Below are 13646 nucleotides of genomic sequence, written 5' to 3' on the forward strand. Positions count from 1 at the left end.
AGCCTGGAGCCTGTTTTGGATTCTGTGTCTCCCTCTCTCTCTGACCCACCCCGTTCATGCTCTAGCTCTGTCTCAAAAATAAATAAACGTTAAAAAAAATTTAATAAAAAAGGAAGAACTTCTAAGCTATGCCTCATTGACATGACTTTAATTGCTTCCAAAGAGAATAAATTATCCCATAATTTATTGGGATTTTGAGTGCATAGCTGTTTTGCATCTTTGTACATCTGAAATTAAATTTCTTTATCTTAAAATGTGAGTCACACTGACAGATGTAGCTCTAATTTAGTAAATGACACCATGATGAAAAGGAAGAGAAATAGCTCCTTGAAAAATTTTTTAAAGGGTAGGATAGTTTAGTTTTGTTTGAGAAAGAGAGAAAGAGTATGTGTGTGCACACATGCAAGCAGGAGAGGGGCAGAGGGAGACAGGGGCAGAGAATCTTAACCAGGTTCCAAGCTCATCACAGAGCCGGATGCTTAACCAAATGAGCCACCCAGGTGCCCCAAAAGGGTAGGATTGTTTCTAATGCTATCCTTAGGTAGCAAACATTTTCCTGGAATATATTCTTTTGTTACCTTTTTACCTCCTCACCTCAAATGTTTTATTACAAAAGGTAAAATCATATCTCTCCCAATTTCAGTGCTAAGGATTTTAATATATTTACATATTAAGCAGAATTAATACTGACAGATTGACTTTTTAACCCTTTTCATTAAGACGTATGTATATGTCCCCTTCAATATTCAGGAGTGGGAAAAAATATTACTGTTTCATGATAAAAGTCAAAATAAACACACAAATACTATCATTGGGTCTGGGGTATATGTGTGTTTGTTTTTGTTTCCTTTTTTTGTTTTGCAACTGGCACAGCATCTTTTGTTTTCCAGGATAATCTATTTCAACATCTTGAAAACCTCCCAAAAAATAGTTACCCTTTTATCATTATTTATGTCTGTGCTGTATATATTAACAATAATATTCTGAGCTAAGATAAATTTCTGGCGTCATTGAAGATTACTAACCATAGCTTGTAGATCAACCTGTGGATTCCAGTCTGAATCATATAGTATAACCACATCAGCACTTGCCAAGTTAATTCCGAGACCCCCAGCTCTGGTACTCAGCATAAAGATGAATTTGCTACTATTAGGAACATTAAAGGCCTCTATTGCTTCCTTTTTTAAATTGACATAGGAGATGAAAGAAAAAGAGAGAAAAAATAACATTTTATTACCACAGTCCTTAAGAAAGAAACATTTTTAACATGCATATACAAAACCCCACTTTATAATATTCTTCCATCTCAAAAATATTAAAGCAAATGCCTATATATTGTACTTTGTGAATTACTGTAGAAAGTATATTACATAAAGTTCCTAATCTTTAGAAGCTTACATCAATAGAGACAAACTCAGAACAACTGCACAAAGTAATAAATCTTTTATTTAAAGTAATAATAGTGAATATGTTTTAATTGACAGCTGAAAAATATCTAGGAAGTAAAATGTCAGCTATCTCAACTTCATTCCCATTACTTTATATAGGATTAATAAGGAAGGTATAGTTTAGAAGATCAGCCAAGAGAGAAAAGGTTCAGGATGCAAATGAGAGCAACGGATAAAGGGGAGGCTAAGTAGATTTATTTCCGTATCATGAAAAGGGGTAAACAGGGAAGTAATGAGGAAATTCAGGATGGTAATCCAGGGATATTTAGTAAAGAGTTTTAACAATTAATGGGATGCTAACATCTGAACTATATAAAGATCTCATACAAATTAATTAGAAAGAAAACACTAAGACCCCAATAGAAAAATGAGCAAAAAGAAAAAACAGACAACTCACAGAAGAACAAATACAAATGGCTAATAAATACAAAAATAATGTTCAATCTCACTAGTAAACAAATAAATGCAAATTAAAACATAATACCATTTTTTGAAGATTAAAAAAATGATAATACTCAATGTTGACGAGGGGGCGGTGAGACGGGCACTCTCATACATTGCTGCAGGGAGTGTAAATTGGTACAACCTTTCTGGAAAGCAATTTGGCAATATGCATCAAGAGTCTTAAAAAGGTTCATACCCTTTGACCCAGTAATTCCACTTCTAGGAATTTATCCTAAGGAAATAATCAGAAATGTGCACAAAGATTTATGTATAAGGACTTTCACTTTAGCATTATTTATAATAGTGAAAAATTGGAGACAACTTAAATGATCAACAATTGGGGAATAGATCATTTATAGTACGTCCACTGGATATATATTATACTTAAATTATTTACAATAAATTTTACTACTGATATAGGAAAGTACAACATAATGCTAAGTAAAATGTTACCAAACTTCATATATAGTATATATAATTTAACAGCAATTACTTATATATGTTATATATACAAAAAGAGATTGGCCAGAAATACTTTTATTTTGCAAATTTCCTTCAACAATCATATATTACTTTCATAATCAGAAAATACAGGAAGTTATATTTTTAATGAATGGAATGGCATGGTCAAAAGTTGCAGCAGAGGTGACACTGCCGCAGTCCATATAGCATGTAGAGGGGGCAGTGTAGAAAGCAGCATGGTGTAGTGAGAGGCAATTTGGTGTAGAGGAAATAGCAAAAACCTGGTGTGAATCATTATCATTCATTACACATGTGTTTCTAAGCAAGCATTTAACCTCTCTGAGACAGTTTCAAGTGGAGAAAATTATACCAGAAAATTATACTTTACTGGAATGCTAGGAGAATTCAGTTGGAACTATACATTGCCTAGCTTCAAGTAGTTGCTTGACAAATGTTATATCCTTTCCCTATGACAGTGAGGAGGCCAATTAAGTAAACGTTATAGGAAATGAGTCAGAGAATGACCAGAGCCTTAGCTAGCTGAATTTACCTGTACCACTGAAGGGCAAATCTGAGAACTACTGAAAAAGAACTGTTTGTTAACAGCTGGCAAATAATGAAAGTAATGAATCAAATATGGTCATTTCCTCCTTACTAGGGAAATAGATGAAATGATTATGTGGGCAGCAGTATAATGGGAAAGGAGGGCATTTCCAAAAAAAAAAAAACAAAACAAACAGCTCTGCTTTGCTGTATCTAAAGTCTAACTACTACAGTTAGTAAACTATTAAAGTAAACTATTCTAGATCAGGGATCAGTGTAAACTTTGAGACACCCATTATTTGCAAATGTTATCAATGGGTAGCAGGTTAACCCTGAATATTAAAAGAGCCTGTGTGTCTGCTATAGGCCCTATCCTATGCTATGAACCAAGCTTCAATAAGTAAGCACACAAGGGACAGTGTTCACTGAAGCTATGGAAGGAAAGAGACATGAACTAAGAGTCTTTGTAGCCTGAGATGGGGCCCTAAAGTTGAGGTAAAAGGCCTGTGTGCAATTTCCTGACAGTGTATCCTGCATGACACAGTTTAAAAACTATACTCACATCTATTATATCCAATGATCCTCACAACATTATCAGAAAAAAAGAAGCCTAGGTATTAACATTACCCTAATAATACAGTTAAAAATACTGAGGCTCAGAGAATTAAACAGCTTGCATATACTACAAAGTGGTGGAGTTGGTGTTAAAATTTAGGTCTTCTGAAACCAAGTTCAATGCATTTTCCACTATACCATGAAATCACAATCTTTGCCCAGAGCAGAATAGACTTAAAAGAGAAGTCAAAGACATAGCCTTGAAGGACCACAGAAAAAAGAAGATAAATTAGCAAAGCCCTCCTCCCCCCAAGAAAGTGCTTTACATTAGACCCATGACATTCAGGAGGGATAATCTAAAGATCTGTTAATAATTCCTTTTGGGAATTCTTACAGGCTGAGAAAGATAATGGGTGCTAGTTAGCCTTCCTCACTAGCTAAGTGACTCATTCCTGTACACCAACCTTTTAGTATTCCAAGATCCAAATGCATGATAAGCACCTATACCTATGCTTATCCACTTTCAGTTTTACAAAATCTAACACTGAGATTATTCCCTTTACAAATTACTGTTTCATGAGTCTTTAGGGTTGCTAATAAACTAGAAAAATCCCAACTGTTAAACTCCAAAATGGCGAGGGTCTACTGTAGGAAGGAAATAAAGAAAAGTAAGATACAGAATCAGAAGTCAAAAAGTAGGATGAGAAACAGTAATCAAAAGGTTAGAGATAGCAGTGGTTAGAGGAGGTAAGAGTATAATGGTACAGTGTCCTTTAGATAAGTAAGGATGTCTTTGATGATCTTGAAAAGGATGATTTGTGAAGAGTCAGTGTAATGGAAGCCAAACTGAAGATCTCAGACAGAGAGAGAGGTGTTAGTGAGAAATTCAATGCACCTAGCTTAAAAAAAAAAAGTCAAAGTTCAAAACTACTGAATGATGAAAAATATGGATTAACTGAACTCTGAATTTTCTTTTCCTCACCTCTCTTTCTTCATGTGGGGTTTGTCCATCCAGTCGACAGTACTCATAACCACGCCACATACAATAATCCTCCAGAATGTCCAGCAAGCGAGTCATCTGGCTAAAAATGAGAACCCTTGAACCTAAAACATTTCCCCCCAAAGAGCAAGTTACTCAATTTGTGTAAAACTAATTTGAAACTTACAAAAATAAAAGTAAACATCACATGTAATAAAAATGCATAGTGCATGAACACTCCACAAAACACACACACGCACACGCACACGCACACAACCTTCAAGGAATGCTATACAGAATTATGCATTGCTGAGTTATGCACTTTTAAGGACTTCAAAACCCTCCACATATACTGAGATTATTTAAAGTCTTCCTTTATTCTGTCCTGAGGATGAGTGATGGTCCACACCACCTTTCACTAGACTATTGCAGTAGTCTCCCAACTAGTCTCCTGTTTCTCATCTGTCATCCTCAGTGGAACCCGCATACTGCTTCCAAGGTTCTCCTTCAAACATAGAAGTCTGATCGTGCCAGCTGACACAGCAAAATCTTCTAGGACAAACCCCTCCTCACCTTCCAAGTGGTCCAAAGTCCTTAAAGCATGCTTAAAAGGCCTTCTATAATCTGGGCCATCCAACTTTCCAGATTCATCAACTACCACTCTACCCAAATACCATAAGCTCTGCATTCCCTATTTTCACACTGCTGTTTCATTGCCCTAGATAATGTTTCCCTTCCTTTTCTCCATGAGTTACTCCTACACATTCTCCAGTGCTTAACTTCAAATGTTGTCTTTGTGAAGATTTCCCCAACTCCCAGTATCTCAACTTACTTATTACTTACTTATTACTTACTTATTACTTACTCCCAGCATCTCAACTTACAAATTGCAACTATTCCTCTTCACTACACTATGAGTTTCTCCAAGGCAAAGACTGTTGTCTTACACATCTTTGTACACCCAGCCCATAGGACAATTCCTAGCAAATAATAAGTACTCAACAATGTTTGCTGAATGAATGGATGATGAGTAAATACGCAAAATATTATTTATACACAAGTCACTAATACAGTCATTTCAAGTGAATGTATAGATTTGTAACTCACCCTGTTCTTTCAGTTTGGCCAAGAGTTTATCAAGAACTACCATTTTACCACTATTGCTGACAATGTGCTCATCAGTGGTATAAGGTGGGCCAGGTTCAGCACCATCAAACAGGTAAGGATGATTACAACACTTTCGAAGCTGCATCAGAATGTTTAAGAGTCGCATCTTGTCCATCTTGCCAGCAGAGTTTAACACATCAATATCTTTCATCAGTATTTTTGTATACCTAAAATTTTAAACTATAATTAATCATTGATTATTAGAAAGGTTTAATGACATCAAGCAATATCCCTTTGGTGATCAGCATTGAGTCCTATTTAAATATAAACAACAGGTCTGACTTTGAGACTAAATCTGATCACTAAAATCAAGAAACTTTTGAACATTTTAACTTGTACGTTGCCCATAAACCTGTTTCCTCCTGCTTTATCCATTGCTACAAATTGCCATTAGCTGATAAGTATTTAGATAACTGTATCTGATAATTAACTATTCAATAACTACAATATTTGCTGAAAGATGGCATCTAACTTTTACTTGTTTGAACTTAAAACTATCACAATTTCTTATACCTATATTCATAAGGCATTTTTTTTCTGATCTATAAATGTTTTTCGTTATCTTTTGTTGACCTTTACCCAGATGAAAACAGACCTATTTATCCACCTGAACAGCAATTAATATTTAATTATAGTAACAGCCAACTTGCACTGAGTGAAAGTGCCAGGTATCATGGGAAGGGCTTTCTATAAATTATCTTGTTAAATCTTCACAACAACTCTGAGGTATGTACTAGAATCACCCCCATTTTATGAATGGAAATTCAGGCAGCTATGAGAAGTGAAACAGCCTACTCAGGACCACAAAAAGGGACAAAGCCGGAGTTTGGTCTTTTGTCTGAATCTAGAGAAATATACTCTTCACCACTACCCTATACTGGTCTCAGTAGTAGAGAAGTCATTATATATTATAAGGGACCTGATTTTATTTATATAAGCAACATTTTGCTTCTTTAAGCAGCATTATGACATAAGCATATCTAATTTGTGATTCCTTGTGACTTCTCTTGTCAATTTCCTGCTTTGCTTGTACTTATGAAACCGATTCAGCTTCTATTTTTGTAATACCCACAATCGCTATTCTCATCCATCTTATTATTACTTATTATGGTTATTACTATTTTCACTGATGCAAAAAGCAAAAATAACAAACAAACGTGCAAGTGACATCAGCCTCTTTAACCCTGACATCAACTCATAAGCTAAGTATCATACCTGTTTTACAGAAGAGAAACTGAGGTTATAGAATTTGCCCAAGCTAAATAGCTACTAAGAGACGAAGCACTGTATTCAAATACAGGTGTATAGACTCAAGGCCGACATGCTTTCCCAAAAGCTAAATAAAATATTCACTAATTTTCTATTAAAATATTTGAACTACTTAACTTGCCATTTAAACATAAAATTTAAGTTTTGATCTAAAGGCATAACTGAACCACTAAAAAGTTAAATTTTAATAAATCCTTATACATAAATAAATGCTAATGGAAACAAAATAGCTCACCATTCTCGCTGCATCTTACTCAGTCCCAAGTAAATCTTTATTTCCTTTTTAGGAGGTAGGCTCTTCTCTACATCAGTTTTTATACGACGTAACAAAAATGGTTTTAAAACCTAAAAAGTGACAGTTTTCATAAAAGTTTATAAAATATCTAATATTATAAACTACATCTTTCATTGACAACACCCTAGTGTGAAATTTACTTCCCAATGCATAATCTGAAAAAAATCTGGCATCTACCAATGCCAGATGCCAATATTCTCAGTAAAAAAGAATCAAGTAATGGCCCATTAGAAAATCACAATGGGGGGTGTCGCCTAGGTGGCTCAGTTGGTCGAGGGCCAGACTTCAGCTCAGGTCATGATCTCACAGTTCTTGGGTTCAAGCCCAGTATTAGGCTCTGTGCTGACAGCTCAGAGCCTAGAGCCTGCTTCAGATTCTGTGTCTCCCTCTCTCTCTGCCCCTCCCCCTCTCCCTGTCCCTCCCCCTCACAAAAATAAATAAACATTTAAAAAATTAAAAAAAAAGAAAATTGGAATAGGGAACCTAAATTAGATATTCATAATTTGATGGCACAAAATACATTAAAAAGACAACAAGATTACTGACTACTGAATAGTCATAAAAGAATCTCTTTTTAAAGTTTATTTATTTATTTTGAGAGAGACAGAAACTGTGAATGTGGGGGAGGGGCAGAGAGAGAGAGAGAGAGAGAGAGAGAGAGAGAATCCCAAGCAGGCTCTGTGCTGTTAGCGCAGAGCCTGACATGGGGCTCAGTCTCACATACCAAGAGATTATGACCTGAGCTGAGATCAAGAGTCAGATGTTTAACTGGGGCACCTGGGTGGCTCAGTCAATTAAGTGTCCAACTTTGGCTCAGGTCATGATCTTACAGTCCATCGGTTCAAGCCCTTCGTTGGGCTCTGCACTGACAGCTCAGAGCGTGGAGCCTGCTTCAGATTCTGTGTCTCCCTCTCTATCTGCCCCTCCTCTGCTCACACTGTCTCTCTCCATCTCTCAAAAGTGAATAAATTTTCTAAAAAAAACTTTTTAATTAAAAATAAGTCAGATGCTTAATTGACTAAGCCACTCAGGTGCCCCAAAAGAATCTTTTTTTTTTTTTTTCAATGTTTTTTATTTATTTTTGGGACAGAGAGACACAGAGCATGAACGGGGGAGGGGCAGAGAGAGAGGGAGACACAGAATTGGAAACAGGCTCCAGGTTCCGAGCTGTCAGCACAGAGCCCGACGCGGGGCTCGAACTCACAGACGCGAGATCGTGACCTGGCTGAAGTCGGCCGCTTAACCGACTGCGCCACCCAGGCGCCCCAAGAATCTTTTTTTTTAAAGCTGTTGTCATACAAGATTTGTTTTTTCATTTGGTATAGGAATAATTTTGATGGTAAGGAATATACATTTTTCCAAAAAAGACATACAGATGGCTAACAGACACATGAAAGATGCTCAACATCACTAATCATCAGGGAAATGCAATGAGATATCACTTTACACCTGTCAGAATGGCTCATATCAAAAATACAAGAAATATCAAGTGCTGGCAAGAATGTGGAGAAAAAGGAACTTCATACACTATTGGTGGGAATATAAATTGGTGTAGCCACTGTGGAAAACAGTATGGAGGTTCCTCAAAAAAATAAAAATAGAAATATCATATGATCCAATAATTCCACTACTGGGTATTTACCCACAGAAAATGAAAACACTAATTTGAAAATGTATATGCACTCCTATAGTTATTGCAACATTATTTACAATAACCAAGATACAGAAGCAACACCAAGATGTCCATCGATAGATGAACAGATAAAGATATATGTATATATGTGCATATATGTGTGTGTACATACACACATGATGGAATGTTACTCAGCCATAAAAAAAAAAGGATGAAATCTTGACATTTGTGACAACATGAATGGACCTAGAAGGTATTATGCTAACTGAAACAGCAAGATTTTTAAATCTTAGAGGAAATCTGAAGTCAGAGTATGGATCAGAGAGTCACCAGAAGTAAGATAAAGATGTAGGCCTCTTCAAAATAGTTAAATATACACATGAAGAGAAAATGGTTCAATGTTAAGATACAGATAAATAGAGAAAAAAGGTGAAATAATCAGTGTATACCTGCAAGACAGATTCTATCACAAGAACATAATAGCACTACCGTCTATAGAGTACCTGCAATGTGCCAGAAATAGCACCATAAACTTTACAAGACTGAGTAATAAATCCTTATAATACATCCTTAATGGGAATGTGATTATTTCAATTTTATTAACTTAACCAAAGTCATTTTGCCAGTAAGTGGTAGAAGCCGAATTCAAACCAACATCAAGCTGATTCTACCATCAGCTCAGTCTCTGATTAGCTGTTGTGAGCCTAGACAAGTTCCTTAACTTTTCTGAGACTATTTATTCATCCATTCATCAAAAAATTATGATATATGCATATGAAAAGCATTTTAAAATTAGGATGATACCTATTTCCAAAGCTGCTGAGAAAATTTGTGGTAGTACTTGTGTAGACCTTAATAACTGTAGATGTTAGTAAACAGCAGATATTATTATTAGAGATCTATGGGAGGTAAAGAAAAGGAAAGAGTAAAAGACAACTTCTGGTTGCTGGTTTGGGCCACTTAAATTTGTCTAAGAGAGGTTCTTAAGAGTTTAAACTGTCTGTGAGACATTTAGTCAGAACGACTCAGAAGGCAGTGGGATATGTAGGAACTCAGCAAGAAATATGGAGAGAGAAACTTGGGAGTTATAAGTAGATGGGTAGTTACTAAAACCACAGGAGTGGATCCCCAGAGAGAGCACATATGAAAAAGAAAGTCAAAGACAAAGCCCTACAAAACATGAAACTTTCAGGGACAGACTGAGAAAGAAAAGCCCATAAAGGAGCCTGATAGGAATGGCCAAAAAGGTAAGAGAAAATCCACTCTGTATCCCAGAAACCAAGTAGGAAATGGTTTCATGCAGGAGTGGTTAGCAGTGCTAAGCAGTACAGAAAAGACAAAATACTGAGCAAAAGGTATACCCTGAATTCAGCAACTGGAAAATGACTGAAGACCTTGCAAGGTAAGTTTCAGTTGTGTGGAATGGATAGAAGCCAGTGGTCAGCAGATTCAAGAGTAAACAGGAGATCAGGTAGTAGACATGGAGAATATAAACTAATTTTTCAAGAAGCTGAGATATCAAGGGAAGAAACCAGAATCACAGCTAGAGACACACAATGTTGAGAGTACCATTTTGTATATTTGTGAGGGTGGGTGGGTATGGGTATGAGTTTGGATTTTAAAATACTTCAGCATGTTTACATGTTAGAAAAAAGAGCCAATATAAAGTAAGAGCCAGAAAATTCAGTCAATAAGAATGATAAATAATGGGGAAAGGTCCATAAGGAAACAGGAAGAGATGAATGAGATCCAAGGTTCATGCTGAAAGACTTAGCCACTGACCAGAGAAAACACCTCTTCCACTCAGAAAGAAGGTAAACACAGAGGCAGATATCCTTGGAAGATGGATATCCTTGAAGGAGTTCCTACCTAATAACTTCTATTTTCTCTGCTGAGAAAGGAGAAGGGCAGGGAGTATCGTGATAGAAGTCTTGGAGAGATTGGGGAAGGTCTGAAATAGTTGTTATAGGAAACTGGAAAGAATGCTATAGGCAGCCATGTTGAAGGATTGCTGACATCATCAAATCCCAGCTTATGTTACGGAACATGAAATCTGGAGTTGTTCCAACGTATACAGTTGTATAACCTTCTTTATCAGTGTTGAGAAGCCCCCAGTATAGAGCAAGTCACTCTTCTAGTAAATGGTAGAAGCAGAATTTAAACCCAGAAGACAGAGACAGTTGTAGTATTCTAGTTTAGGGTTTCCAGGGCAGAAATGACAGATGGACAAGAGAGAAAAAGAGTTTGGGAGTATTGGCAAAAGGGTGATTCAAGAGATAGAAAATGGGCTCAGTTCACTGATACAGAAAAAAGTAACCATAGGGGCGCCTGGTTGGCTCAGTCAGTGGAGCATGCAACTCTTGATCTTGAGGTTGTGAGTTCAAGCCCCATGCTGGATACAGAGATTACTTAAAAATAAAAACTTTTTAAAATTTTTTTTAATTTTTTTAATTAATTTACTTACTTTTAAGAGACAGCACAAGCAGGGGAGGGTCAGAGAGTAGGAGACACAGAATCTCAAGCAGACTCCACACCATCAGCACAGAGCCCGATGCAGAGCTCGAATCCACGAACCGCGAGATCATGACCTAAACCGAAGTCGAACACTTAACTGAGCCACCCAGGTGCCTCACTTTTTTCTTTTTTTAAATAAAGGTTTTGGGGTGCCTGGGTGGCTCAGTCGGTTAAGCGTCTGACTTGGGCTCAGGTCATGATCTCGCAGTTCGTGGGTTCGGGCCCCACACTGGGCTCTTTGCTGTCAGCTCAGAGCCCATTTCAGATCCTCTGTCCCCCTCTCTCTGCACCTCCCCTCACTTCAAAATAAAGATTTTAAAAAACTTTTAATAAAAAAGTAACAACAGAAAAGAGGTAATGGATGGGGAGAAAAACAGGGGTCCAAGGACTAGAGGTCTCTGTATGATAACAAAGTACAGGAGTAACAGGAATGAAGGAGTTAAAAGGACATAAGAAGTTGTTATCAAAGAATGGAAAATTGTTGTCTTTTCTTAAGTTTCTTTATTTATTTTAGAGAGACAACAAGAGCAAGCAAAGGAGGGGCAGAGAGAGAGGGAGAGAGTTCTGCCAGTGCAGAGCCTGATGAGGGCTCAAACGCACGAATCGTGAGATCATGACCTGAGCTGAAATCAAGACTCAGACACTTAACAGACTGAGCTACCCAGGTGCCCCAGAAAACTGGTTTTTAACAAATGTGAGGGAGTCACCTGGCGATGAATAGATGACAGAGAAGAGAATGGGTAGAGGTTGGACCTGCAACATAACTTAAGCTTTAAAGGAAGAGTTCTATACATGATGGTGGAAAAGCAGTGGCTTAGAAGTGGCATGGGTGGGGGGGGGCATCTGGGTGGCTCAGTCTGTTAGGCATCTGACTTCAGCTTAGGTCATGATCTCACAGCTTGTGAGTTTGAGCCCTGTGCTGGGTTCTGTGCTGACAGCTCAGAGCTTGGAGCCTGCTTTGGATTCTGTATTTCCCTCACTCTCTGCCCCTCCCCCACTTGTGCTCTGTGTCTCTCTCAAAAAATGAACAAACATTAAAAATTTTTTTAATTAAAAAAAAAGCAGGGGGCGCCTGAGTGGCTCAGTCGGTTAAGCATCCAACTTTGGCTCAGGTCATGATCTCACGGTCTGTGAGTTCGAGCCCCGCGTCGGGCTCTGTGCTGACAGCCCAGAGCCTGGAACCTGCTTCGAATTCTGTCTCCCTCTCTCTCTACCCCTCCCACACTCATGCTCTTTCAAAAATGAATAAATGTTAAAATTTTTTTTAAATTTTAACAAGAAGTGGCATTGGGGAACTAGAAAAATACTGATGCCATCTTGAGACAGGCTGAGAATATAGTGGAGTTCATTTCCCAAAGAGGCTGTCAGAAAGGTTGGGAGAAGCAGTGAGACTGAGCCAAGGGGTAAACCCAAAAGTTCAAACAGATTCTACGGCCGTTTGTTTTCTGGCTGGGTTATATACATTTAATTACTAAATTTTCTTGTCTATTACTTACTGCATGAAGTCTTTCCACAAGTTTTTGATCACCAAGACAGTTTTTAGTGTCAAACCAAGAATCAAAGTCCTGTGGAGGGGTGGAAATTCTGCAGTAAGCACACAGGTGTTTGTTTGTTTGTTTGTTTTAATAAACTCAATATTCTATAAATTCTTATACAGTGATACAGCAGTAATTCATTTTAAAAGCACTTTCAAAAATATATTAACCATGATGGTCAATATTATTTACTTATGAAAATAGCTAAAATACTGGAGGAGTTAAGAAAATTTGAACTCCATGATACAGGAACTCCGCCAGCAGGGTTTCCTTATAAGACTTTTATGAGGCTTCCCCACACCATAGTAGTATTATATCCAGTTAAAGAGTTAGAGTAGGAGTGAGAATATAAAATTGAAGGCACATAATAATAATAAAACTTTTACACAAACAATAAAAATGAACAAAAGCAAGATAAGGTATACAAACCAATGGATAGCTGAACTTGGTACTTTTTATTATCAATTAATAGCAGTAATGAGGAAAGCTCCAAAAGTCCTTAAATCGTTCAATTCGGTTTGCTGCACTAGCATAACCTTGTGTTAATGATAAAAACAATGTAAATCATACATTTACAAAATATGTTGTTTTTCGAATCACACATTATGAGCTCTTCAGTACTCCCAAATATTAACGACTACAATAATCAAAGATCATTTTAAAGACTCCACCTGCCAACCTAGTATGTAGAAAGCCCTTTCAAAGAAAATTTTGAGCTTGCTGTTATAAAGTCAGCCTATCTCATATCTTAAGTTGTGGTAACAAGGAGATATAGGCAAAGTTTAAAAGGCAGAATAATCTC

General features: G+C 37.0%; 1 protein-coding gene across 10 annotated transcripts in view; it reads right to left on the minus strand.

Moving 5' to 3' along the window:
• The window catches only part of SMARCA1 (SWI/SNF related, matrix associated, actin dependent regulator of chromatin, subfamily a, member 1), a 279079-nt gene that overhangs the window by 247662 nt on the left and 17771 nt on the right, over positions 1-13646 (minus strand). For 7 of the 10 annotated variants that reach the window (XR_009257260.1, XM_058714167.1, XM_058714171.1 and 4 more), the window contains exons 9-14: positions 12806-12874; positions 7103-7212; positions 5539-5765; positions 4435-4556; positions 2089-2124; positions 1026-1178 (exon numbers count right to left, since the gene is read on the minus strand). Coding sequence is in view for 8 of the 10 variants with exons in the window: in XM_058714167.1 (XP_058570150.1) it covers positions 1026-1178; positions 2089-2124; positions 4435-4556; positions 5539-5765; positions 7103-7212; positions 12806-12874 (717 nt within the window). In the remaining 2 variants the exon portion in view is untranslated. The remainder of the gene's footprint in view (positions 1-1025; positions 1179-2088; positions 2125-4434; positions 4557-5538; positions 5766-7102; positions 7213-12805; positions 12875-13646) is intronic. The other 3 variants (XR_009257261.1, XM_058714168.1, XM_058714173.1) reach the window with 1 other exon arrangement.

The sequence above is a fragment of the Neofelis nebulosa genome, chromosome X (genome assembly GCF_028018385.1).
Source record: "Neofelis nebulosa isolate mNeoNeb1 chromosome X, mNeoNeb1.pri, whole genome shotgun sequence".
NCBI classification, from domain to species: domain Eukaryota; kingdom Metazoa; phylum Chordata; class Mammalia; order Carnivora; family Felidae; genus Neofelis; species Neofelis nebulosa.